This window comes from Gossypium raimondii, chromosome 7 (assembly GCF_025698545.1).
Source record: "Gossypium raimondii isolate GPD5lz chromosome 7, ASM2569854v1, whole genome shotgun sequence".
Lineage (NCBI taxonomy): Eukaryota > Viridiplantae > Streptophyta > Magnoliopsida > Malvales > Malvaceae > Gossypium > Gossypium raimondii.
The window spans coordinates 49,586,238-49,613,699 of record NC_068571.1 but is presented as its reverse complement, the minus strand read 5'-3'; the positions used below and the strand labels follow the sequence as shown (position 1 = coordinate 49,613,699).

Sequence of the window (27,462 nt, the reverse complement as noted above, 5' to 3'; positions counted from 1 at the left end):
AGTGTAATGAGCTGACAGTTGCAATGAACAAAAATCTTTACTCTTTTGCAGGTGTCACTCGGGTATTGCGACAATTGCGTTAGTCTTTCGCCTGGTAGTTGGTGTAAAACTAAATATAGATGGAGTCTCTCGATAGTTGGATGGTGTGGTAGCTGCTAGAAGGGTGATACGGTACGAGAACAAACATTGGATGAAAGGCTTTGCCAAGCCTTTAGGCATATGTTCGACGATTGGTGCTGAACTTTGGGCAGCTTTTTGAAGGACTGAAACGAGCTTGAAGTCTATGAATCGATAAACTGTTGCTTGAGACTTATAATTTATGGATAGCCAAAATGTTGCAAAAGGAGGCCTGTATAGATTCTCCAAGGTTGTAGGAAAGGAATAGAGATTGGTTGGCCAAAGCGTGGATTGTTACTGTGAAGTATTGCTATCGGGAATGCAATGGAGTTGCTAATAGGTTAAGTAAGATGGCATTACTCGATCAAGTAGAAGCACATGTTTTTGTACACCACCGAATGAAGTCATTAAGTAACTGCATGATGAGTCAGTTGCCTTACCAGAGACTTTGCTATGGGTCTGTTTGATTGCTAGTAAAATGTTTTCCGTAAAATGATTTCTGGAAAATATTTTACTTTTCTGTAAAATGATTTACTGAAAAATATTTTCTGGTGTTTGATTGAATTTGTGTAAAATATTTTCTGCTGTTTGACAGATTTCTTGAAAATAATTTCCGGAAAAGTTGTTTTTACATATATTAATATATATTAATAAATTTTTATATTTTAAATTATTTTTAGATATATTGCAATGATTTATTTATAATAATACTCAATTATTAAGCTACAATATTGGTCGTTATAAATTGAAAAAAACTAATATCAAATAAATTATTTGTAATTGTGTTAAAAAACAAGTATTGAATAATTATGCACAAGGAGTTGTGATTAGGGAACAAGGCCCAATTTTTGTTACTGCCTTTAGTCCCCTTTGCATGATCATCACTGCTGCAGCTCTGGGTTCTTTTATATTAGCAGAGAAAGTTCACTTGGGAAGGTATTTTACCTCATCATTTTACACCTTAGATTTTCCTTTCCATTTAGCATTATTCACTCATGTAAATTTCTTTTGTTTTTTCCCAGCATAATAGGAACTGTAATCATAATCTTTAGACTCTACATTGTGCTATGGGGCAAAAGTAAAGATCAGAAGAACTCAACAGCAACAGAGAACGGTAAAGTCCGAGAATTGCCAATCACTGACGGTTCTAAATCGACCAAGTTGGAGGATAGCATGTGGTTGGTTTATGTGGGTTGGCACGACTGTGTTTTATGGCAGTACAAATTCACTGGACCAGGGGAAAGCTTTGCAGGTAGGGTTTCATGGTCAAGAGAACTTACAGATGAAGAAGCCAAACCTTTTCTTTCTCTTAAAAAGAATCATCCTTAATAGCGAAAATTGAAAGAGAAGACATAACTATCTCTTTGCTAACTGATTTGGCCATGAAAGTATTCAAATTACCCATTTTCCAGTTAACCCAGAAACTGATTTTAATGGTATAGTATGGTATCAAAGGAAGCCCTCTTCTCTTAGCATCAAATACTAACCCAGAAATTGATTCACAAAACTATGGACAAGAAATAAAATAAAAAATAAAAAGATAAAAAAATTTGCAGAAAACACATTTACTACAAAAACTTGTAATAAAACTTGTAGAAATCAACAGATCCTCTACAAACCAAACTCGAGCAGAAGAAACCCCTAACCTAAAGCTTGCAATTTTACTTTCGATAAACCAGCAGAGGTGAACTAGCATGCTAACGAGGCAAGCAAAGAGAAGAGGTGAACTAGCAAAGATGATGAGGCTGCAATCGGTAGGGTGAAGAGAGTGAAGAGAGGAACTGTGGAAAGGGTGAAGAGAGGAGCTGTGGAAATGGTTTCAAGAGTGAATAGATGAGCCAAGGAAAATGTCTTACCGATTTCTAAGGGGTAAGACGTTTTCCGGAAAGATGAGATGATTTTACCCGTGTTTTGGAAAATGTTTTCCTTAGGAATTCATTTTCCAACAATCAAACACCGTAAAATGTGGAAAACCAATTCCAGAAAATATTTTCCCCCTATCAAACAGCACATGTTTTTGTACACCACCGAATGAAGTCATGAAGTAACTGCATGATGAGTCAGCTGCCTAACCAGAGACTTTGCTATATGTAAGGTTCAATTTTTTTTGCCTACACAACCAAAAACATAAAAGAAAAAAATATAAAAAAATTTCCCTCCTGATGATAAAACTGACGGGAGAAATTTAAATTCGACCCGTTAGATTAGATTTTAGGGCTTAGGGAGGGTTTCTATTTTTTTCCTGTCTTCTCCTTTCTGCCGAGTCCATCCCTCTCCTTTTTTACTCTCCGACATCCATTTACTTGTCCACTTTCTCTGTTTTCCTCCCATTCTTTTTTCCTCTATATGCTACTCATTTCCAAGATCTCGTCCTCTCTCTCTTAAGGTTTCATTAAACAAAGATGGTGACGCCAAAGCAACTCCTCTCCATCATCGAATCCTCTGTCGTAAATCCTTTTCCTCCATCGCCGGCGCAGCGAATCGAGCTCCTTCACGCCATTCGAACCTTACTTCCCTCTCTCAAATCTCTCCTCTCCTATCCGGTATTTTCTTTCCTCTACAATTTGTGCGAAAGCTCTTTTTTTTTTTGCTGCTATATTGTTCGTTCCTTTATTAATTCTTTAAAAAAATTGCGGATTTTGTAGCCCCCGAGACCCTCAGACCGGGCGCAGGTTCGGTCCAAAGAATTGAGACTTCCGGATTCTCCGCCAATCTCGCTTGACGATCAAGATGTTCAAATTGTCAGTTGAATTTTGCTTTAATGCTTTGCCATTTATTTTCTATTCCTTTTGCAGTTTCTTTTCTTATGAAAATGAGGCGTTGATTTTAGGCTTTGTTTTGGACTGTTAATTAGAAATTGGCTTAAAAGTTAGGTGAAATACTTTAAGTCGGTACGGTTTAACGTGGTTCTTGGATGGAGAGGGAATTACTATGTGTTTTTTTGTTTTTCATGAGTCCATTTACCAACCTTGATATGGTAATATGGTTCCATTGGGTTCAATTTTAGTAATTTCTTCACTGTGGAAAAAATTGCTGCATTATGACGACGTTGTTGGAACTAAGTTGATTATGCCATTTAATCTTTATCATCTGCAATGTTATTATCTTATTACCATGCTACTTTTGATTATAGGCATTGAAATTGAGTGATGAGCTCTATCTTAATGAGATAGACTGCGTTCAATTGCTTGTTTCTGCCAACCAAGAGGTATCTTTGTCCTTTCTGTCTGTGCAAATTTTTAATAATTCTGTTGTTCCATGCTTGTACACTAATGTTTTTGTGCGGGTATTTATGTTTTATTATGAAAAATTTCCAGTGGGGCTTAGTTGGACGAGGACCACTAGAGATTTTACGCCTTGCTGCGGGACTTTGGTATTCTGAGAGGCGAGATATAGTGATGGCTCTCTATACACTTTTGAGGGTAATTCCCTCCCTAATGCCATTCAACATCCTGCATCATTTGGTTGCAATTCTGTTCTTTCATTTTTTTTTTCTTTTTGTTGCTGTTGTTGTAAGAACTGATAATTGTTTTTTTTTGGTAGGCTGCTGTGATTGATCCGGGACTTGAAGCTGGTCTTGTGGCTGATATTCAAAAGTACCTGGAAGATCTTATCAATGCTGGACTTAGACAGCGATTGATTTCTCTAATAAAGGTGTGGAACTTTGTAAAATGGTTGCTTTCGTAGTATGCCTTCTGAGAATGGGTCTGTCTTTTTTGCATTAATTCTTATTCTTATTTTAGATTGTTAATATTGTCCAGTTGTGAGAGAATTGATAGCTCATTGATTTGCAATTGTCCATAATCTGCCTAACCATCATTATTGTTCTGAATGGTTCAACATTTGATTTGATCATTATTTCTGGATTTTGTGATGGTCTTCATTTGAGTAGTCCATTACATATATTTCATGATAAGATGGAATAAATGACTTAATATTTATGTCTATCAGATATGTGGTTTATTTGAGAATCATATAGCTTAAAGGTAAACGTATAATATAAGTGTTTCTTTCCTTTAGTTTTACTACTAAACTCTACTTGAACTACTTGTTATAGAGCCAGGGAACTATATAGAGCATGCCCAATGATGTAGATAACCGTGAATATGATCTGTTTTCTAGTGGATTTGATGGACTGATTTCTTTTCTTCGCCAAATGATGTACCTATGTCTATGAGCATTTAACAAGTACATTATATTGGAAATTTTCTAAGTGAAATTCTTTTGTAATCTAGTTTATAGAACTGTATAGCATTACCACCTGGTTAGTTTAACTTTCTTTAAATCTAAATCATTTTTTTCCTTTCTTTTTTGAATAGAATGGCCTAATTAGCCTGATTGTCAACTTGATTTATAGTTTGAGTTGCAGAATTGAACTTGAACCCACCTTTTTTACATATTTATTTTGTGAAGTAGTTGTAAGTGGTATCAGGTTATATGTTATGAGATTTCATATTTGAGTACAACCGTCATTTTAAAGATGCATTTAGTTGATCTTTATCTCATTTCACTTTGGTGAATCGTAGGTGATTGGTTTTAGGATAACATTCCCTTTCTTGTTGGCATTGAATATGAGCTTTCCTCTAGTACTTTTCTGTTTGGTCTTTTAAATGCAATTGATTGTCATTGGCTTAGGAACTCAATCGGGAAGAACCAGCTGGTCTAGGTGGGCCTCTCTCTGAACATTATCTTCTTGATTCTAGAGGTGCCCTTGTTGAGCGGCGAGCAGTGGTCTGTAGGGAACGGCTTTTACTTGGACATTGCCTTGTCCTTTCAGTTCTAGTTGTGCGGACAGGTAAGCAGACAATTCAATGCACTTTTTGCAGTGACATATGGCAGTAATCCACATTTGATTGAATGGTAGGACATGCTTTTGCAGTGATTTCTGCTTGTCATCCTTATAGCCCACATTATATTAAATTAATGTCATTTCTTAGCTTCTAAAGTAATGTTACTGTTCCAGTCTGTTGGCTAAAAATAGTACTACTAAATAGTGTTTCAAACATGCAAAGAGGGACATGTAGAGAAGATATGATTTGATATAGTACCCGTGTCATGATAAGGATTGAAAGAGCAAAGAGGATTTATAAAGTATCTTATGTATGTTGATCTTATTGAGCATATTGCTTTGTATAGAGCCAACAATGATGCATGATGATTCGTAGATCCTACATAGTGGGAAATGCTTAGTTTGTTATAGTTGGTTTATGTACTTCATAGAGGTTTACTTTTTGCTTTAATTGATTAAATTTAGCCCCACTCATTAATCAAAATCTGAGAAAGGAGTGAGCAAGGAGGTTAAACCATCTAGACTCAAAAAACTTTGTTTCCAATTCTTGTTGAAATTGTTTTTTCGGTACTATTTTATGCAAACCCCACTACTTGGTCTTTTGGCTGTTTCATTGTCTATAGTTTACGTTATTCTGCAATAGTTGGTGTGAAAATTGGTAATGCAGCGTGTAGGAGGAATTTAGCATTTCTACAAGATGGAAGTAGATATTAATCTAGATGGATATGGTTCTTTTGAAGGATTTGAAGTATGTTTGAGTGCAAAACTTGTGTTATAAATTTTTCTTATGAGGGGTTATTTTTGAATGTATGGTGTGGTCTTTGCTGCTGTAACTTGGAATCCCTGATGATGTTGAGAGTTCAGGGTTCTAACTTTAAGATTCTCTTGCATAGAAAATCTAACTTCAAGCTCTTGTAATTTCAGTTTCAAGTTGTGATGCTTTTGAATTGTGAAGTAACACTAACAATGATGGGCAACCTATAAACCAGCAGTAAAATAATTTCTGAGCTATTTGCTTTGTTTGAGTAGCTTCTTTAGGATATAGAGTAGGGGGTTATAAACTAATTAGTAGGAAATGTTATGTCCATCCATGATGTTCTCATTTTGACTTGGGTTTCTTTTGGTTTAGTTGTATGCTTCATGTGATATTGTGGAGCTTCTGTCATTTTCCGGTTCTGCCACCAAAATCTTGATTCTTCAAGACCTTTCCCCCCCTTTTGGTGGTTATTTAAAGGTTTTCAACATGGAAAGACTGAACATCATAAACTATAACTAGGTTGGGAGCATTGTTGCCTAGGATAATGTAGCATGAGATTTGCTTTGATCTTATCATAGGAGGCTATACATTGCCCCTTTGTTGTGATTAATGCTGGTAGTATCTGCCCAAATTTTTAAATGAAGTTTGAAACCTTAATATTGGTTATCCTGATGGTAGAAAAAAAAACAAAGCCATGTTAAAGAAAAAGTTGTAGGATCCTGAACGCTCAACTCAAATTGAATATTAACTGCCAACTTCAAAATTACACTGCACAAAGAAGATTTCCATGGTTTTATGAGGTTCTATGTTTTGTTTAGTGGTCGTTTTCCCATAGCAGCCTATTATGAAGCTGATTGGTGTTGGTTTAACGAATTTATGTGGTAATCTCTATTCTTTGTTTTTCATTTTGATAGAAAAGGGGTAAAATTAATACAAAAAAGGGAAAATCTTTTATATTTTAATCCATGAATATACCAAATACTGGAAAAATGAACTAGGCTATTACTGGAACTTCGTCTAAGACCTGGATTCTAATCACAGGATGTACACTGTGTCTACATTTGTTCTGCACACCACCTTTTTATTTGACATTTTACTGATTTTAACAAATCTAAACAGCCTGTATATTTTATTTTTTCTCATGTTAACAATTAATTAGACATTTTTATCATGTAGGTCCGAAAGACGTTAAGGATGTCTTTTCTGTTTTAAAAGATAGTGCTGCTGAACTTAGTGAGAGCAGTGACACCTTAAAACATCAGGCATGCCATTTTCTCTATAATTTTCTGTGGAAAAGATTTTCCTTTTATGTTTCTTGTCTTGCAATATGTGCAGACAGATGATTTATGCACATGCTTCTGTATGCTTCCAGACGCTTATTATTATTGTTCATTTCTATGCAGATTACACATAGTCTTCTTTTCTTCCTTGTCATTGCTTTCGTATCAGATGCTCTTAGTGCATTATCTGATAAATCATCCATCCTCTCTCATGATGCTTCTTTTAGAAAAGAATTCCAAGATACTGTAAGATGAACTACAGTCTCAGTTTCATTTTCCCTTGTTGACTTGATTTTTTAGCGAAAATCATGGAGTTATTCTCCTGAAACACTTGAACATTTTAGGTGATGGCTGTGGTAAATGACCCAAATTCTGAGGGCTTTGTTGGTGGCGTAAGGCTCGCTTGGGTTGTACATTTGATGTTAATACATGATGAGATTGGCCTTGGTGAGGCAGTATCAACTGTGTCTTCAAATGAATTTGGTTACATAAATTTTTGCTTGGAATCGGTTTTTGCCAAGAATGTGTTCCACTTTTTGCTGGAAAAGGTTCTTCGAAGTGCAGCATATCAGGTGGATAAAGTTCTTTTGAATAGATGTTCTCTATTTCCTGGTTCTTGCTTTTATTAATTTGGAGTACCTGCACCATCCCCCTTTACATAGTGGATTTTCATATTGATTTTTCTTTTTTCTTAATTGTTGTCATCATTTTGATATAGCAACAAATTTTGACCGTACAATTACAAGTATAAGACAGGTGCAAATATATGTCCGACTAACTACAATGTAGAATCTGACCAATACAATGCACAGCGGACAAAGAACTGGACAAAAGGCGGACCAATCTGGAAAGAATCGGACAAAACCCACATAAGGCATTTGCACATGGTGGGAGGGAGACCCACACATCACAATTGCAGATGGTGGGACTTGAACCCCGACCTTCAAAGTCTGGGATCTTGGCCTCTGTCAATAGTGCCAGGGCCTCATTGACTGATAGAGCAACAATTTATTTTAATTTTTGGGGATGTTGTGATGTGCTTTATATTTGTTGCTTAGAGCATGTAATTAAGGTAGTTGACCTTGTTTGTGACTTTTGCAGAATGATGATGAGGATATGGTATATATGTATAATGCTTATTTGCACAAGCTAATTACCTGCTTTCTATCTCACCCAGTTGCCCGAGATAAGGTTAGTTCAAATTCTTAAATTTTCTGATCTCATTTATGGCTTGCACGTTGAAAGAAACTTGAATGGAGTACAACTAATATCAGTCAGATTCTGTTGTCAGTCCTTTTATGATATTAAATTAAGGCAACTTCGATATCTGTTTCAATATGGTATCTTTAATTTTTTTTCCTGTACTTTAGGGTTGGGGTAGGTGGGCATTGAATCAATTTCTGTTTATATGCAGGTGGCTTAGATAAATTTTTTGTTATCACGGTTTGTGCTTAGTACCTGCATCACTAGGTTTATTTTCTTGATTTCATGCAACATATCAATTTATTGTGAACTGAGTGTATGTAAAATGCTATATACATAACAAACACGTACATTTCTTATTTCATGTATTTTAGGATAATGATGCAATGAATCTAAATTTATCTCATTTAACGATAGTGGCTTTTTTCTGTGCATGATAGATCATCATTGTGCTTTTTATATGTGTTTTGTTACTTAGACCTGATTTGTAGGAAATTACTTCACATTGATGATGTCTTTGAGGAGATATTTTTGGAAAATCAGCTTGGAGAAGAGTGTGCTTAATACTTACTAGGTCTAGGGCATATTATTAATTGCTTTAGAAAATTTTTGCACCATTGTCCTTCTGTTTCGATTTATCCTTGTCTTCTAGTTCTATAATATGTTTGTGTTAGATTTATTTGCTTTTTATATCGGAAAGTCCATTTTATTTTCATCATTGTCAGCTTGACCTTTTAATTGCAACACTTCACTGTAGGTAAAAGAATCTAAGGAGAAGGCTATGATCACACTTAATACATATCGCATGGCTGGAGATTTTGTGCATGATAGCAGTATGCAAGGTGAACAAGCTGCTGAAGGTGTTCCTTTACCTTTTGTGTCTCTCTTGGAGTTTGTGAGTGAAATTTATCAGGTTGGTTCATCAGTTTGTGTATGATCTATTCATTTCAAAAACAAAAAGCTTTGTACGTATATATTCAGTATACTGTTGATGTTTATAAACCCAAAAGGAAAAGAATTGTGTTCATTACTTGAAAATAAAGCATTGAGAGTTGTTTCTTTTGGTAATCTGATTATTAACTTCTTAATCTGATTAAGCTACTACTCTCTCTTTTGCTTCACAAAAAAAGTCATTTCTGTTTGATAAATGGATATGCTTGTGTTTTTCATTTTGCTGCTGTTCTGCACCTCCCTATAATGAGATTGAGTCATTTCTTTTGTGTAAAACAAATTAATTCTTTCTTTGTGACGCACATTATATTAGAATCTTGAAATGATGCTTAACTTCCCTTTTTGTGGTAGAATATATTCTCTCAATCCCATTGAGATGGCCTTCCTTCTTTGACATGTTGGTGTTTTTTTTAGTTCTTATATCATTTTAGCCTACTTTTAACATTTGGTGAATCTTTCAGAAGGAACCAGAGCTCTTGTCTGGCAATGATGTCTTGTGGACATTTGTGAATTTTGCTGGAGAGGATCACACTAATTTCCAAACTCTTGTGGCTTTCTTAAACATGCTGAGTACCCTGGTATTTAATTGTATTATTTGTTTTGCAAAGCATCCGTTGTTGTATTTATGGGGTTTATTGCACTATGGTTTTTCTTGATTGGATTTCCTTTGCAGGCTTCTAGTCAAGAAGGTGCTTCAAAGGTTTATGAGTTACTCCAGGGTAAAGCATTCCGCTCTATAGGGTGGAGTACATTATTTAATTGCCTTTCAATTTATGATGAGAAGTATAAACAGTCTCTTCAAACTGCTGGGGCCATGTTACCTGAGTTCCAGGAGGGAGATGCAAAGGCTCTTGTTGCATATTTGAATGTTCTGCAGAAGGTTTTGACCTCTTCTTTTTTTAACAATCTTTAGTGTGTTGATTAATGTTTATTTGCTCGTTCTTCTGGTGAAGTTTTCAGGTCCGGCTGCCTGTTCCCCTATATTTTCCATAGATGTTGCCACTCCGTTCATCCTTTTTTCCTTTTATATCTTTGCTTTTCTAGCCTTTTCTCTTTTGCCCTCTTCATTCTCTCATTTATCTCAAGACCGTCTTTCTAGGATCTTTGCAAATACTTGACCACCAACAAATTAAAACTTATGATTTAGTAAGATTTGCTCTTGGGCAAAGGTTTTCGACATCACCTATGGTCTCCCATATAAAAATATATTAAATTGCATGTACTGGAAATTTTCACTTGTTTCTTTTAAGTTTTCTTGAATGATTAATGTTATGGAGAAAGTATGGATAACTTATATGATCGAAATTCTTGGGTAGGGTGTATGAATTTTCTTTAGATATTGTTCCATCCTATGTCATAGTTTGTTGGATTTTTTGGTTTGATTTCAAATTTTGTTTTAGTACTCCAGATTTATAAAGAATGTTTAATTCAGAAATGGTTTCTCCCTTGATTTTGATTTCTTGACCTTTCCTATAGAAGATGTCACTGCAGTACATATCATAAATGTTTGTTTAATTTTTATGATCTCCATGTTCCTTCATCATATTGCAAAACAAGGTGAACGGGTGCGTCAAGAAGCAAAAACTGCTGAGGTCAATTATAAACTTGGTGTATATATTGGTGAATCGCGATTATAAAAGCTAATCTCTTTGGTTGTGCATTTTCCATTTTCTGTTGTTTGTAGCTTATACTCACATGGTTTATATTGTATGTATATCCCTCTTTGTGCATGCATATCTATTTATCTTTGTGAGTTTATTGTCCTAAACTAATATGAATGTTTTTATCTTTACTTGTTCTAGGTTAGGTATCTTTGTCTTCCTATAGACTGAATTGTACATTGTCTTCTTTCTGTCTTTCCCATTGATGTAATAATTGGTAATCTGTCATTGGTTACAGGTTGTGCAAAATGGCAATCCTATTGAAAGAAAGAATTGGTTTCCAGATATTGAACCATTATTTAAGCTCCTTAGTTATGAGAATGTGCCGACATATCTCAAGGTTAGTTCTATCATTTTATCCCTTGTCTTTTCTTTTCTCCCTATTTAGTTCCTTTATGTTGTTTCAATCTGAATTTGTTGATGATGATTCCCAGACTTCTGCTGTGGTTGGACGTTTTAAGGAATTGCTTTTAAGAATATTTATATATTTTCACAGGGTGCGTTGCGGAACACAATCGCTACTTTTGTTCGTGTCTCTCCAGTCCTCAAAGATACTATTTGGACTTTTCTTGAGCAGTATGATCTACCAGTTGTTGTTGGGTCACAAGTTGGGATTAGTGGCCAACCAATGGCAGCCCAGGTTAAATTTTCTATTTAGTATTAACGGTTGATGTGAAGGTGTAAGGTATTGGCTTTCATGTTTTGTTCGGTTAGGTGGTTGATAAATTGTATCAGATGTGGAGATCTATGACTTAGTTTACTTTTTGCAAACAAAATTAATAATAGAAGCTTATGAGTCCAACAAATTATCCTGAAGCAACTGCTTATTTTACATGAAGCGTTCATGTTAACATATGCCTGGCAAAATTTCCAGGCAAATAAGTATGATAAAATGACCATGAGTTTTGGCAAGAGAAGTGTGTTGTGCTTATTCAATACATATAGTGTTCATGTTGAGTTTTGTATTCACAGGTTTATGATATGCAATTTGAGTTGAATGAGATAGAAGCAAGGAGGGAACAATATCCTTCGACTATATCTTTCCTTAATCTACTAAATGCTCTTATTGCTGAAGAAAAAGATGTAAGCGATAGAGGGCGTAGGTACTGACCGTTTCTTTGCTTTCTCAGTTTCAATTTTCTTTCTGTTACCTTTCTCACGGTGTGTTTCTTGCAGATTTTTTGGCATCTTCAGGTTCATATATGATCATGTTTTTGGGCCATTCCCTCAAAGGGCCTATGCTGATCCTTCTGAGAAATGGCAACTGGTTGTAGCTTGTCTTCAGCATTTTCATATGTGAGTATCTCTTATAGTTCCTATAGTTTTAATCTGGTAATCCTTTTTGATATTTTTGGTCCTGTCATGTAGAGTAAGGGCTTGTTTAGCCTTGCTTTTGGATGTCCGAATGTATTTTTTGGAAGCAAAAGCATTGCTAAACAAATGGCCTCAAAAGTGCTTTTTGAACCAAAAGCAAAAGCTGGTTTGATGTGCTTTTGCTGTTGGCAAAAAACACTATTTAAGTATTTACTTTTATATGCATTAATTATCACATATTTGCATAATTTGTATAAAATTATATTTTGAGATTTTATTTTAAATACAAAACATTATTCACTTATGATATATTTACAAATTCTAAAATTATTAAAATAAAAGTATTGTTCGGATGAAAGAATTTTATTTTATTTTAAAAAAAATATTTTTTATATAAAATTTCAAAATTAATTTTCATAACATATTTATATATATTTTTAATACTATTAATTTATTCAATTATCATTACTGGTAATCTAATAATATCAGTTTTTAACATGATGTCCTTTTTAGACATTTTGTATTCTCACAACAATACCAAACACTGAAAAAATCTTATAGCACTTTTTCACAGCACCGACACTTTTTAAATGCACTTTTTCCAAACCAAGCTTTTCCCAACCACAACAGTGATGCTAACTAAGCCTAAGTAATGCCAGTTTTTGTTTTGTATAAATTTATGATTATTTATATGACTCCCCTACCCATTTTTTTTGCATTACTTGTAATGTAACTTGCAGGATTCTTAGGATGTATGATATTCAAGAACAAGATCTTGATAGTGTTATTGACCGATCACAACTTTCAGCAGTAACGCAACCATCTTCACTTCAGATGCAGCTACCTATCTTAGAGTTGCTGAAAGTATGTTGCATGACTTTTTCTTGTTTCTGTCTTCCTATATGGCTAAAAACCATTTTTGAAGACTGTTGAAGCAAGTTCACCTGTGAACTTATTAATTTTTGGTGCACAATTGTTTATCCTTGGTGCAATCTCTTGATGTTTCCTAATGCAACCATTAATTATTTAATTGCCATCTAATTATTTTCTGCGTAGGAAATTCTACTTCTGAACAATATTAGTATAATCATCCCTTATTGCTTTGACTCTGTGATCTGTTTCTTGCCAAGGTGGCATTTTAGTGCTAGTGCTTCTAAGGTTAATGTTGTAAACAAACTGCATCAAAAGTTGTGCTAGACTTCAAGAATAATTTCCTCAAGTTTAAAATTTGCATGTAATTTGCTCAAATTTATTTATAATCTTTTTCTTGGTAAGTTTGATGGGAATGATTTGTGCCTGTTGCCTACTATTTTCCTCATTTTTCATGATATGATTTTTTTTCACCTCATTGATATTAAGAACAAAAAAAACATAATGTTCTCTTGGCAGGATTTCATGAGTGGTAAAACTGTTTTCCGAAATATCATGAGTATCCTTATGCCAGGGGTGAATACAATCATTGCTGAAAGAAATAGTCAAGTATATGGGCCACTTCTAGAGAAGGCTGTGCAGCTGTCATTGGAAATTGTAATCCTTGTTTTGGAAAAGGATATACTTTTAGCTGATTTCTGGCGTCCTCTATACCAGGTAAATATTCCAACTGTGCTGTATCTTTAGTTTTTGCTTCTCTATAGCTTAGGATGGACTTTGTAGAATATTGTTAAGTTGCAAAAACAATAGGTTGAGACTTGGAATTCTTTTCTGACTTTTTAAGAGAGGTTTGGATTCTAAGCAAAATTTTCTGGTGATAACCAAGTTGGTATGACTTCTATATCTGACTGCGGCTTTTTAATTCCACATATTTTTGTTGATGACCCATGGTTTGTTTTGGAAACAATGAGGTGCTTTGCTTGATTTAAGAGTGCATGTTTTCTAAAGTCAATTGTTTCTATATTTCTCTATTAAGGCCATTGGCTTTTAACAGATTATGGGTTATTATTAATCTGTGAGCTGTTTTCCTTGTATACTCTCTCTCTCTCTCTCATGTTCCCTGTGTCTAGAAAAGATTTGCATGCAAATTCAAACTTGAGCTAGCCTGTAAAAATGCTAGGAGAAGGTTTTGAAGAGCATAATTGTGAAATAATGTGAACGTCTTTTCTTGGGCAAACATCTGGCCATCATAAAAATTACTGTCTTTCATATGTTTGAATTTAGCTGATGAACGTACATCTCATCCCTATTCATGTTGGTTGCAGACTTGCAGTGTATTCTCAGCTAACTTTTTGAACCCTAAGTAGTAGATTTTACATCACATGCTATGGCAACTGATATTTCCTGATAATAGCTTCCATGTTTTAGTTATGTGCGTGACTAGATCAGAGGGAAGAAAATAACCTCAATTTTTGCATGTTGTCTTGCAGCCTCTGGATGTTGTACTCTCGCAAGATCATAATCAAATTGTTGCTTTATTGGAGTATGTCAGATATGAGTTTCTACCACAAATTCAGCAATCCTCTATCAAAATCATGAGCATTCTAAGGTTGGCTCAATTGGACAACATTTCTCTTATCTCTCTTTCTGATTCTTTGGAATTTGATTTAAATTTTTAATTCTACCTTGGGTGAAGTTCTCGCATGGTTGGGCTGGTTCAGCTACTGCTGAAATCCAATGTTGCAACTTCATTGGTTGAGGACTATGCTTCTTGCCTTGAGTTTCGATCACAAGAATGTCAGGTTATAGAGAACAGTCGTGATGATCCTGGAATTCTGATAATGCAGGTTAATCTGGATTTGTAGTGTGTGTATTTTTTGTTTATTTATTTATTGTGGTCTTTAGTAGTTCAAGTGCTTTGAGCAGTGTCTTGAACTTCTGCGTAACTTTTGTGATATTTTCAGCTCCTGATTGATAATGTCAGTCGGCCCGCACCAAATATTACACATTTACTGCTTAAGTTTGATCTTGATACCTCCATTGAGCGGACACTTTTGCAGCCAAAATTCCATTTCAGGTTTTGTTGCTAGTTTTTCAAATACATTCATGTTTATTTATGTAAATGTTCGCTTGGACCCTTCTGCAATACACTCATTATTATCTTACAGCTGTTTGAAGGTTATCCTTGAAATCTTGGAGAACCTTTCAAAGCCAGATGTAAATGCATGGCTTCATGAATTTGGTTTTCAGGTTAGAGCTACTCTATCTTGTATATTAGGTTTCTTAAATGGAAAGTTTCTTGCATTCGGATGAGATCTATTCTCATTCATAGCTTCTCAAATTTCTAAAGAAGTGGGATTATTTCTTAGAAAAATTTACTTGTTCACTGATGCAGCTTCTTTACGAGTTGTGTTTGGATCCATTAACATGCGGACCTACCCTGGATCTTTTGAGTAACAAAAAATACCATTTCTTTGTAAAGGTATAACATGCTTTGATGATTTAAAGATTTAATGATTTTAGTTGATGTGTCTCTCTCTCATGCGTTTTGCTTGTTTCAAGGAACTAAATCTTATGCATTTTTATGTGGCAGCATCTTGATTCTGTAGGTGTTGCTCCACTTCCTAAACGAAATAGCAACCAGGCACTTCGTATCAGTTCTCTGCATCAGGTTTTTTTCTTTCCTGGTTAATTTAGTTTTATGCTTTTGTTAATGCATCGTTTTGACCAAGTTGTAGTGCCATTTTCTTTTTTATTGTGAGATGCAACTGAGGCAAATCTGATGGGGCATTGTTTTCTGGATTAAAACTTTTTGGCAACTTCCCTCATGGAAGTTGACTATCTTCTCAATTAAATTTATAATCTGAGCTTGACCCTTCACACTTGACTTGATTAATACTTGATAACAATCATCTCAGTAACCTGTCTTATGTTTTACTCCCAACAAGATTAAATAAGCCTTTTCCCCCTTATTTTCTCTGTTTTGCTTAAAGCACCCTAGTCTTATGTCAGGCCTTTTTAAGCTCATTTATTAAACAATTTTGTATTTACCTTTTTTTTATCTGAAGTTTGTTAAATATATTTTGAAACCAGTTGCTTGGTATTATTTTACATTGATTAATGGTCATTATGGTGTAAGCTTCATCCCCAACAGATTCAGAATTAAGTTCTATTATTTGAAAATTTCTTGTGAGCTATATTGTACTATTTTTCTTAACTTTTGCTCCTTGTCTTCGGCAGAGAGCATGGCTGTTGAAACTTTTAGCTGTTGAATTACATGCTGCTTACATGAGTAGTCCCCATCATAGAGAGGCTTGTCAGAGTATCCTTGCTCACCTTTTTGGGCAGGATGTTGTTGAAACTGGCACTGATGTAATCACTCAGTCCTTAATTCTGCAAAATAACAAGGAACATACTGCAACCAGAACCATCAGTAAGACCAAGGTATTTCTAGTTACTTGTATCTATTACAAATTGGAATAAATAAATTTCCTCACATGGCTGATGATCTTAAGAAAAAAGAGAAGTTGATGGTTATCAAAAAGTGAGTTTAGTTTCAGTTTCTAGTAGTTCTTTTCACTGCTGTTGCTACTGATGTAGTTTTTCCTCTTCTCGATTCCCCTGGTATATGTTTTATGAGTCAAAGTGGTGGTTCCTTTTCTTTTTTAATTATTAAATTTTGGCTGTATCAACAGTCACAAGAAACTTTGACAAGAATTTTGGGAACTTTTGAAAGTTCAGTCTATGTTTTATGCTTGTTTCAAAGTGGTGGTTCCTTTTCTTTTTTAATTATTAATTTTGGCTGTATCAACAGTCACAAGAAACTTTGACAAGAATTTTGGGAACTTTTGAAAGTTCAGTCTAAGTTTTATGCTTGTTGTATACATGCTGATGCATGTTGCATTGTTCCTTTATTTACTTTCCATTATTGGCAGGGTTTTGAATCTTTTTGACTATTGTTTCCATGTATGCTATTAATCCTAGTCTTATACTTTGCATGAGATGCATTTTCTGGTGTGTATTAATAGTGTCATATCCTTTAAGAAGAGTTGAAGTTGGTTTGATGTCTCACATTGTTGCACTTATTTGAGATTAATTTCAGGTGTCAGAGTTGCTTGAAGTGGTTCAATTCAGATCTCCCGACACCACTATGAATCTTTCTCAAATTATTTCTAATATGAAATATAATTTGCTGGTAAAATCCTCCGACTGATAGTAGCTCTGATTCTGAAACTACCTGTCATCTGTGCTTGCTCATTTCTGCTTTTCTAGGTAGAGGACATACTAAGAAATCCATCAACTTCTGGAAAGGGTGGCATCTATTACTACTCTGAACGTGGTGATCGTCTAATTGATCTTGCTTCACTTCGCGATAAACTTTGGCAGGTCTGCTCCTCTTTCTTAAAAGAAAACTTGCCTCAAAATAAGAGGTTTTGTTGCTTTAATGTTATATATATATATATATATATAGCTGAGTTTGATCTAATTTTGTTATTTCAGAAGTTCAACTCTGTTTATCCTCAGTTGAGTAACTTTGGTAATGAAGCCGAGCTGAATGAGGTTAGAGAGACAATTCAGCAGTTGTTGAGATGGGGATGGAGATACAACAAAAACCTTGAGGAACAGGCTGCCCAACTTCATATGTTAACTGGTTGGTCACATATTGTGGAGGTCTGACCACTTGTAGTTGGTTTGTCCAAACTCAGTTTTTGTTTTTTAAAAAATATTTCATATTCTCATGCCCTATGTCTGTACCATGTGCTGTGGCAGGTTTCTGTATCAAGAAGAATCTCGTCGCTTGAAAATCGATCTGAAATTTTATATCAGTATGCTTTCCTGTCATCACTAGTACATTTCTTTCTTGTAATTGACTTGCAGTGTTGCTTATTTCTCCCTTGATTGTCAGGATTCTTGATGCATGTCTTGGTGCTTCTGCCTCTCCAGACTGCTCATTGAAAATGGCGTTTATATTGAGCCAGGTAACCTACTGAACTCAAACTTGTGAACTTATTGCCTAGCATTCCTTTTTATGTCAGTGGTTCTAATTACTTGCCTTCTGCACGAAATGTTGCTAGGTTGCTCTTACATGCATGGCAAAACTACGAGATGATAGATTCTTATTCCCTGGTGGTTTTAGCTCAGATAATATCACATGTCTTGATATTATCATGGTGAAACAATTATCGAATGGTGCTTGCCACTCACTACTGTTTAAGCTTATCATGACAATTTTGAGAAATGAATCATCAGAGGCGTTGAGGAGGCGGTATGGTTCTTGTTACAGAGCTGGTGCTTTTCTTTGCTTGTTGTTCAGTTGTTACCTGACCTTTCTGTTGTATCTGTCTTCAGTCAATATGCTTTGCTTCTGAGCTATTTCCAGTATTGTCAGCATATGCTTGTTCCTAATGTGCCAACATCAGTTCTTCAGCAGTTGCTGCTTGATGAGCAAGATGGTGAGGAGTTAGATCTCCAGAAGGTATGTACTCTCTAAAACCTTTTTCCGGTTATTTCTTCTCTATGTTGCAGTTTTTATGTCAATAGCTTAGTTATATATTTGGCTCTTGAACTTGGCACCTTCACCCATGTTGGTACTTAATTTTTCTTTTTGGGACCATAGATCCACATTAGTACCCGAACTTTCATTCCATCAAACCTTTTGCCCCATTTTTGTAATGCCGTTTATTAGTGATGATGTAGCATTTTGAGGGCGTGCCATGTCATCACCTAAAATGAAAAAGATACGATTTAATAAATTCATAAATTAAAATAAAAAACTTTTCATTATTTTATTTTACTTTCATTTTATTTATTTTATTTACTTTTGTTTAGTTAAAATGAAACCCCCTAAACTTTAAAACCGTAAACTTCTCACTCTTCTTCTCCATCACTACCGCTAGTATCATCATCAACCTTAGCCAAATTCTGGGCAAGTTTTTGAAACGTTCTCTTTTTCTTTCCCTGTCCACCACTTTGATCCACATACTGAGATACAAATTGCCGCCATCAATGACTCTAACCACCGTCAGATATGTACTATTTCTTATGGTGGTTGGAAGGGAGAGGTTGAAGCCGGTTCTAGCTTTTGTATCCTCGGTGAATGAGGTCCCTGCAATAAGACCTTGTCAGAGACTAAAGTGTGGATGAGTTGACCGCGATAGAGATTAAAGCAGTGTTAAATCTCATCAGAAGTCACCAACTTTTTTATAAATAATCACTCAAGAAAACAACTTTGCAAGCCTTACGTATCTCTTTTCTTTTCGTAATGCTATCAGGGAGGGTTTTATAATTTTTTAAAGTTATATAATATAAAACATTTTCTGTGTTTACCCTCATTTCTGATTATCAATCTCTGAATCCCCTAATGTTTCATTTCTATGAGATATATGTGGCAGGAATTTTATGGGTTGGATATGAAGTGTTGTTATCCTCTCTGCCTTGCATGATTTTTATTGCTTTAGATTCCTCTAGTCGGTATATATAAAATGAAGAATTCAAGTTCTTTTTGGGCTCTAGCTTACAGTTTTGTTTTTCTTTTGTTCTTATGATAGAGAGTAGCTTCCAATTTCTTTTCCCAGAATAAAAATGTTGAAACTTTAATCATACAACGTTTTAGACATGATATTCCAGCTGATTTTGGAGGTGTTTTTTTAAAAGTTAAAGGTTCTTACATATATTTTTGAATTTTAAACTTTTTCTTTAATTTTCAAATGGTGTTACATAAACAAGAAAAGGTTTGGCGGAATGAAAATTTGGGTACTAATGTAGTCCAAAAAAATTAGGTACCAAAATAGGAGAAGGTGCCAAGTTCAAGGGCCAAGTATATAATTAAGCCTATGTTAATTGAAGAAATACTTCATTGGCACTGATCCACATTTTGCAGATTGACAAAGAACAGGCAGAACTAGCTCGTGCCAACTTTTCAGTCTTAAGGAAGGAGGCTCAAGCCATCTTAGACTTGGTGAGTCCGCCCCCCCCCCCCCCACCCCCAAAAAAGAACTCCTGGTTTGTGTGCATTGGAATGCTCTATATGTTTGTTGTGTGTATCCATACAGCTCCTTTGAATTCATATACGCAGTCTACTGATCTCTCCAGCTTTTGAATTCTATCAACCTGAAAAACTAGTGACGTATTTTTTGGATTCATACATGTGAAAATCAGAGCAGTGATTTTGTTATTTTACAGGTTTAACATAATTTATCCTCTTTATTGATATTGTTTTCAGATGAACTGTTTTAAATAGTTTTGCAGTTTAATTTTTCTATAATTCCTCAAGTTTCTTAATTTGAAAAGTTTTCTTGATTGTAAAATTTTTCTGCTGGAGATTCATGCTGTTGTATAGAATGTCATTCTTATTCTGGTTGATATGGGGGAATGTCATATATCTGTATTTTGGTGGTTTTTTCTTTCTCATTCTGGTTTCATATCTATTCAATTTCAAACTGCAGGTAATAAAGGATGCAACTCATGGCAGTGAACCTGGCAAGACCATATCACTCTACGTTCTGGATGCAGTAGTTTGTATCGATCATCAGAGATATTTCTTAAGTCAACTTCAAAGTAGAGGATTTTTGAGGTCTTGCTTAATGAGTATTAGTAGTTTTTCTTCTGCGGTATGTGTATTCTTCATAAACTAGTTGCTGAATTATTTGCTATATATTATGTTTATAAGCATGAAAAATGTAGAACAAGAAGATAGGGGAGATAAAATATAGAAATGTAGAGGGAAAATCAGAAATATATGGAAGCAATTAGGAAGGAACAAATGAAATTGGAAGAGAACAAGAAGAACTAGGCTAGAAAACTAGAAAGAATTGAACTAGTAAATTTCAATAATCAATATCACTATTCACAATAACTCAAATATTCATCATAAAAAGCCTACTCAAAACTAAAATATTTAGGTATTTATAACTAAACTCAAAACCCTAATAAAACAAAATACCAAATATAACACTAAAAATTGTAATGCTTGGAAAGAAATAAAATACTAATTAATATATAAAACAATCTAATTATATGAAAAATCCGTAAGATATGAAGTCTTAAATACTGTAACCCCTCAACTAGCATAGTTTCCATCATCCCATCATAAGATGTTATTTTTCTGATATTAAATTTATTAGTTGGGGAAATGTGATTAGATTGGTCATTAAGTTGAAAATAAAGATTTATTTTGGTATTAGCTGGCTAAAGTGCATTATACATGCTGCCATGTTATTTTTTATCCATAATTAATAATATTAATCAATGTTTCTTTTTTCACCAAGGGCCATTTGCCCGGTTATGCCCTCCCGGAGCTAGGGCCTTAAATGTTAAAACTTTTTTAATGCTCTCCATCTTGTTGCTTGTGGTAATTTTGACTTGCACACAAGTTTTTGGCAAAAGAATACTTCCCTTGTGTTAATTGTTTATATGTGAATATAGATTTGTTCCCATCTCCTGAACAGTTTTCCAATTGCTCCCCCTTCTGCTTCCTGACAACCTCCCCCCACCCCCAGAATGAAAAAGGAAAATCTGAAGAAGCATTACCTGAGATCTTTAACCTCTATAAGCTCCATTTGTCTCATGCATTGCATATGAACTGTATGAATATTGTTTCAGGATGGTGGTCATTCACTTGACTCAATGCAACGGGCTTGTACTCTTGAAGCTGAACTCGCTTTGCTTCTGAGAATTTGCCACAAATATGGGAAGTCTGGGGCACAGGTTTTATTTTCTATGGGTGCTTTGGAGCATATTGCTTCATGCAGGGCAGTTAACTTACAGGTGAAATTGCAAATATTTGTGGTTATTATGATATTTATTTTCCTGAAGTTTTTGATTTGATAGAAATTAAACTATCCACCAGGGAAGTTTGAGGGTTGAGACGAAGCTGAGGAGAGATGTGGCTGTGGACGTTGACAAACAGCGAATGATTGTAACTCCTGTATTGAGAGTGGTGTTCTCTTTGACATCTTTGGTTGATACATCTGAGTTTTTTGAGGTTAGTTGGTACTCTTTATTGTCTTTGAAGTGTGGTCACTTATTGCTTGTAATGAAAGGAATTTATTCCTATCCATCCTTTGAGTCTGGTTTAACTGCAGAATTCAACAAAGTTTTCACCTCTTTAATGTTTTTGCATTACATAAGAAGATATGAGGATGAGGGTATGACTCTCTGAATCTGAGGTAAAACTCTCAGAAAGTTAAAGTGACTCGTACTGGACATGTATCCATGTTTGGAAGCTAACCATAATAAATAATGTTATCCCACTAGCTACATAGCAGTTTTTAGATGGTTCTAATTGACATCGCTCGAGCTTGGTATTCTATTTATTGAAGGCTTCATTTCATTGTCACTTCTTATATTTGTCTTTTTGTTTCACAAACCTAAAGTAAAAAAGTGCATGTGGATCAAAGGTATGTAGTAGTTGTGAAGGATTGAAAATTGTAGTTTAACTGTCATGGATAATAAGAACCATAATTTTGCTTCTATACTGAGTCATTATGCTGGATTTGGTGTTATTTTATGCAATTTTTTATTTTTAAACAAATATGATTTTGGTTTTGGAGGAAGCAGAGATCATGTAATATAAATAATAACCAAACCTAATTAAACGCATTAACTCATTTAAGGTTCCTGCCATTGTTATTATAATAATCATGTCTGTTACTCAAAGTTGATTTCAAGCTTGAGTGTAAGAGTTGAGCTCTGGCTTCAAATCTTTTATCCTAAGCCACTCTTCTTGCTGCTGTCATATTTCTGATTATGATTAATAATGATTGGCGTTATTGTTAAATTAATTTTTATCAAGCTTATGATGGTTTCAAACTAAAGCTCAAGAAATGAGTTCAAGCTCCTTAACATTTGAATTGAGATTGATTGATAGCTTCTTTATGACTCCCTTGTTTGACATCTGCAATGAGTCATGTTCATCTGAACTAAAGCATCTGAGACATGGCAGAGCAGAAACATTGCTGCTAGGATTTTAGCTGGATTTCCTTGCATTCAATCTTGGTTCCTCTCTCAAATTTTCATGAGCCACTATTTATTTTCTTTCTTATGTTCTTATTAGTCCTTTTCCTGATCTTCATTCTCTGTTGTACCTGATGCGGGTTTCCTCCTATTCCTGTGTGCTTTGTTTTATAGGTGAAGAATAAAATTGTTCGTGAAGTCATAGATTTTGTGAAAGGACATCATTTGGTCTTTGATCACATTCTTCGGGAAGATGTTTCTGGAGCTGATGACTTGATGATGGAGCAGATCAATCTTGTTGTTGGTATACTTAGCAAAGTAAGAACCTTTGATGTGTGCTGCTGTAATATTATCTGGCTCTAAATTTTTATACTTGCAATCAGGTAGCAATTATCTGCTTGATTGGTGCTTTTTGGACACTTTGAAGGTATATGGTTTTAAAAGATTCAAAATTACTACCTCCCTACCTTCTTTTCTAGTGGTTCTCATCTTCATGTTATATTGATCATCTTTCTTCTCTTTCTTGTTGATAGTCTCTTCTTTTGTGTTAATCAAATAAACTGTTGACAGCTTATCTTAGCTAATCTCATTACTGATTTTTAGGGATTAGATTAGCTTAAAATTAGGATTATTGATTTCATGTATTGATTATGTTTCCTTAGATAGCCCTATTCTTTTAGTATAAATAGCCATGTAAATTTTCTGTTTGAATATACAAGAGAAAAGGATTCATGTTATCATCATAAACTTTTGATTTGATGACACTTGTTTCCCTTTTTTTCATTATAGGTTTGGCCTTATGAAGAAAGTGGCGAGTATGGTTTTGTTCAAGGGCTTTTTAGTATGATGCATATTCTTTTCTCTTGTGATTCAGACAGACCCTTTCTTTCAATCTCAACTAGATCTCCTGAGGTATGCTAATGTCTCTTCTGAAGGTGCTGCAGATGCTACACATGTATTTTTTATCCTTTTTTTCAAATGATTAGAATCTGATGAAGTTAGAACTCTATTTTTTTCTTTCCACTGGATGACAGAATCAGAGGAAGTCAGAACTCAGTGTTTTTCAATTATGCTTTAGCCTGAGTTCTTATCTCTACTTTTTGGTCACTAAGAAATCCCTTAGACTGCAGGTATGTTTGAAGCAAATTCTTTCATCTATATATATATCTTTTAATTATAGCATACTCTTTGAATACAAAGAAATATGCTTCATCCATCAACTTGTTGCAGGTTTCAGATGACTCTCCTGAATACCATTCTCCTGTTAGCCTGCAGCAGCCAACACTTAATTTACTTTGTTCGCTTCTTAATGGTGTCATAAATTCCCTAGAAAGAGCAGCTGATGAAAAATCATTACTTCTGAATAAGGTATTGTTGGATTGAATTAAGTTGTGAAAGATCTCAATTATGTCCTTTTTTCTTGCACCTGGATACCCTTTCTGCATTTACATTGCTTCTCTTCTTACCCCTTGGAAGTAAAAACTTATTACTTTTTCTCGAGTTTGCAGATTCGAGACATAAATGAACTATCAAGACAGGAGGTGGATGAAGTCATAAATATGTGTATTAGGCAAGATTTGGTTTCGGCATCTGATGACATACAAAAAAGGTATCAAATTTTTTTGGCTTTTCTTTGCTTTGCCTTTTCTTTTTGTTTAATTTATTAGAAAGTTCATACAGAACATATATATAACTTCCTTAGTGATGGTTTTGTAACTTGCATTTGTGGTGGTAATAGTGTTCTGGTGCATCCTCCATGTAATCTATTTTTTGATGATGTGGCTTTCATGTTTTACAGGCGATATATAGCAATGGTTGAAATGTGCCAAGTAGCTGGTAATAGGGATCAGCTAATTTCTCTGTTACTTCCTCTTGTGGAGCATGTATTGAATGTCATCATAATCCATTTTCAGGATAGGTGCTTTGTCTTTTGCCCTTTGGTTTTGTTGATGAGTGATGTTATTTTCCTCAGTACTTTGTGTGTATGTACATGGTTCTGGTCATTCTGTAATTTTCAAAAATTGGTGAACCCATATCGGCTAGTCCTCTTGTTTTTTAATAATCTTATTTTGTTGCATGGTTTTGGTGCTTAGTATTGATAAGCCACAAGGAATGAGATGGTTAAGACTGCTGTAAGAGTATTGAAGCAAGTTGGATGAGGTGTTAAAGTTGTGTTGGAATCCTGTATTTGTAGGATTTTGAAGTGTAGAAGAAAGTTCTTTAACTCTCTATCTGGCTCTCTTTTGTGATAGTGAGTGATCAACAGTTCTAGTAGATAATATATTTTAGAACTAAGTGATCTAAGTTAGAATGTGCAGTAGTCATAAAACATTTGCCTCTGCCATCCACATACCTCTCTTCCCTTTTTTTAGGTTCAGTTATAGCATGATTTGTCCTTATAGGCCAGTTGATATCCGAATGTCAGGCACAGCAGATTGATGTTATGTTCTCTCATTTTAGCTCTCTTTTCCAATATATGTGTTGTTTTGCAAGTTGTCTTAGATTGAATTCCTGGCTTTCATGGCAGCTCTGGTGTATTCAATACGAATGGAAGCATGAAAACCATTACATATGGTGCCGAGCCTGACTCTGGGCAAGAGATTTCTTTGCTGTGCGGAAAGCTAATTCCACTTTTAGAACGACTCGAGTTATTAAGTGAGGTAAGCCGTTTCCCTGATCTCTGTATAAACCTCATTCCTTTTCCTAGAATGCACAATTTTCCTTCTTGGAGCTCGAGCTCCTGTTGTTATCATAAAATATCCTCATGCCATATGAGAATTAGTATTAGACATGGAACAATGTATCTTTACTTTATCTACTGTAGTGGTTGAAATTCTGAATTAATAGCTTTACTGCTAAATTGACATTGAACACCAGGTTGGCAATACTGACAGTGTCAAAATTTTTTTTTTAGTCTGTTTGGAATGATGGCGGTGTCATGAACTTGAAACTTGGTCAATGAGTTTTAACTTTTGGGAAATTAGTAAGAAATTGAGGCACTTAGTCTAAAGTTTATTCAAAAATTTATACTCGCCTTGGATTTCTTTGAGGCTTGTGTTATCATGGTTTTGTTTTCAGCTACATCTCTGCACTTGGTTTTCATTGTTGGAACATGGTGACTTCATTTTTATTGTTGTTTCTCGTCTTCTCAGGAAAAAGTAGGTCACAACCTTAAGGTCTTCCGCAGATCAGTTGCTTCACTGAAAGAAATGGCGATACAAAAGTTTGCTGGATAATGGTTTAATGAGCGAGGATATTTCGAAAGGCGGTAATCGAAATTATTCACATTACCAGTCACTACCCCCTGTTTGTAAATTAAGAATGTAACAACAATTCGTGCATTTGACGCTTTCTATTATTATTATTATTATTGTTGTTGTTATTATTATTTTATTTTTTTAAAAATTTCTTTAGCGTATTGGGGAAGAATACAATATTAATGTAGGTGTTGAAACTAATTTCATGTTGTCTGTTGAGGTATAAGTTTAAGCCCAAGCAGCCATTTAATTTGAACAAAGTTGCTCATCGTCTCTGATTTGAAGCTTGTTTTCTGACAGAATACAAATAGAAGTGGGCAGCATTTAAACAAGTTGCATTTCAAATCAAGTATAAGCATTTCATGTGTCATACCAGGAGTCAAAACAGGACAAACAGTTTTGCATAATAATTACTTGGATTGGTTTACAAGTAATACAGAAAATAGTAAGAGATATCTTTTTGCATAACAATTAGGAATGAATTAAGCCATCAATTGTTTTAGGTGCGATTGACCACATGGTAGTCGGTTTTGCACTGTTGTATAGGCCAGTGCCCACCGCCGCAAGTAGCACTTTCTTTGCATTGATGAAAATTTTGGTCTATACCTTTCAATCAATTTTGGTCGGTTGGAATATAATGCATCGGTTAGTGAATAAATAATATTAGAAAATAAAATATTTTTAATTATTATTATTATGTTAAATACTTAACTTGAATATTATGTTCCAATAGAAAATGGTGCGTGACCACTCAAAAATATTTGGTTGAAATCATAAAATTAGCTAAAATTTATTGAAAAGATAATTTAATAAAAATTGAGTTAAGCTTGGGGAAGAATTAGCATTCTAATAATAGTTTTCACAAAGACTTTTTGACCCAACATTTTGTAATCTGATAGAACCTGATTTTGTTTTTCTATTTCCTAAAATAAACTTCTATATTTATATTTAATTAAATAATTTTTCATTCCAATTTTATCCCTAATAAAATTTTCAAGAAAATATATTTAATATTTTACCATTCAACTTGTTCACCATTAGTAACAACGTGCTATTCACAACTAGTGTCACTGTTCACAATGATGATGAGTTTGAAGGGAAATTTTTGGAGAAGAGTTTTTGTAGAACTGTAAGACTATGCTTGATAAATGGGAACAAGTGTGTGATGTGAATACTAAGTTGTTGCAAGAATATACAAAGGTGATCAAATCGGTGGAAGGAAAGGAGTCCTTACTTGCTGAAGAGATAACCAAGTTGGAGAAACCTCAAAAGGAACTTAGTGCTTTTGGGATTTGATGCCCTTAATGTA

The 27,462-nt window shown here is 34.5% G+C and overlaps 1 protein-coding gene across 1 annotated transcript; it reads left to right on the top strand.

Moving 5' to 3' along the window:
• Window positions 1–2,309: 2,309 nt before the first annotated feature.
• On the top strand, window positions 2,310–26,413 carry LOC105778662 (nuclear pore complex protein NUP205). The gene is made up of 45 exons (XM_012602446.2): window positions 2,310–2,660; window positions 2,763–2,858; window positions 3,251–3,325; window positions 3,435–3,539; window positions 3,661–3,771; window positions 4,753–4,912; window positions 6,840–6,925; window positions 7,067–7,189; window positions 7,288–7,515; window positions 8,045–8,134; window positions 8,904–9,059; window positions 9,559–9,675; window positions 9,771–9,977; window positions 10,997–11,098; window positions 11,255–11,398; window positions 11,731–11,861; window positions 11,935–12,054; window positions 12,813–12,936; window positions 13,462–13,659; window positions 14,433–14,551; window positions 14,639–14,789; window positions 14,907–15,019; window positions 15,111–15,192; window positions 15,338–15,424; window positions 15,536–15,613; window positions 16,183–16,386; window positions 17,045–17,137; window positions 17,215–17,328; window positions 17,443–17,613; window positions 17,713–17,768; window positions 17,849–17,921; window positions 18,018–18,208; window positions 18,292–18,418; window positions 19,823–19,900; window positions 20,388–20,552; window positions 21,544–21,708; window positions 21,791–21,925; window positions 23,071–23,214; window positions 23,686–23,808; window positions 23,931–24,026; window positions 24,127–24,264; window positions 24,405–24,505; window positions 24,695–24,814; window positions 25,424–25,556; window positions 26,049–26,413. Exons 1-45 carry the CDS (start codon window positions 2,520–2,522, stop codon window positions 26,130–26,132), a joined length of 5,655 nt encoding a protein of 1,884 aa, XP_012457900.1. The 5' UTR covers window positions 2,310–2,519; the 3' UTR covers window positions 26,133–26,413.
• Window positions 26,414–27,462: the final 1,049 nt, after the last annotated feature.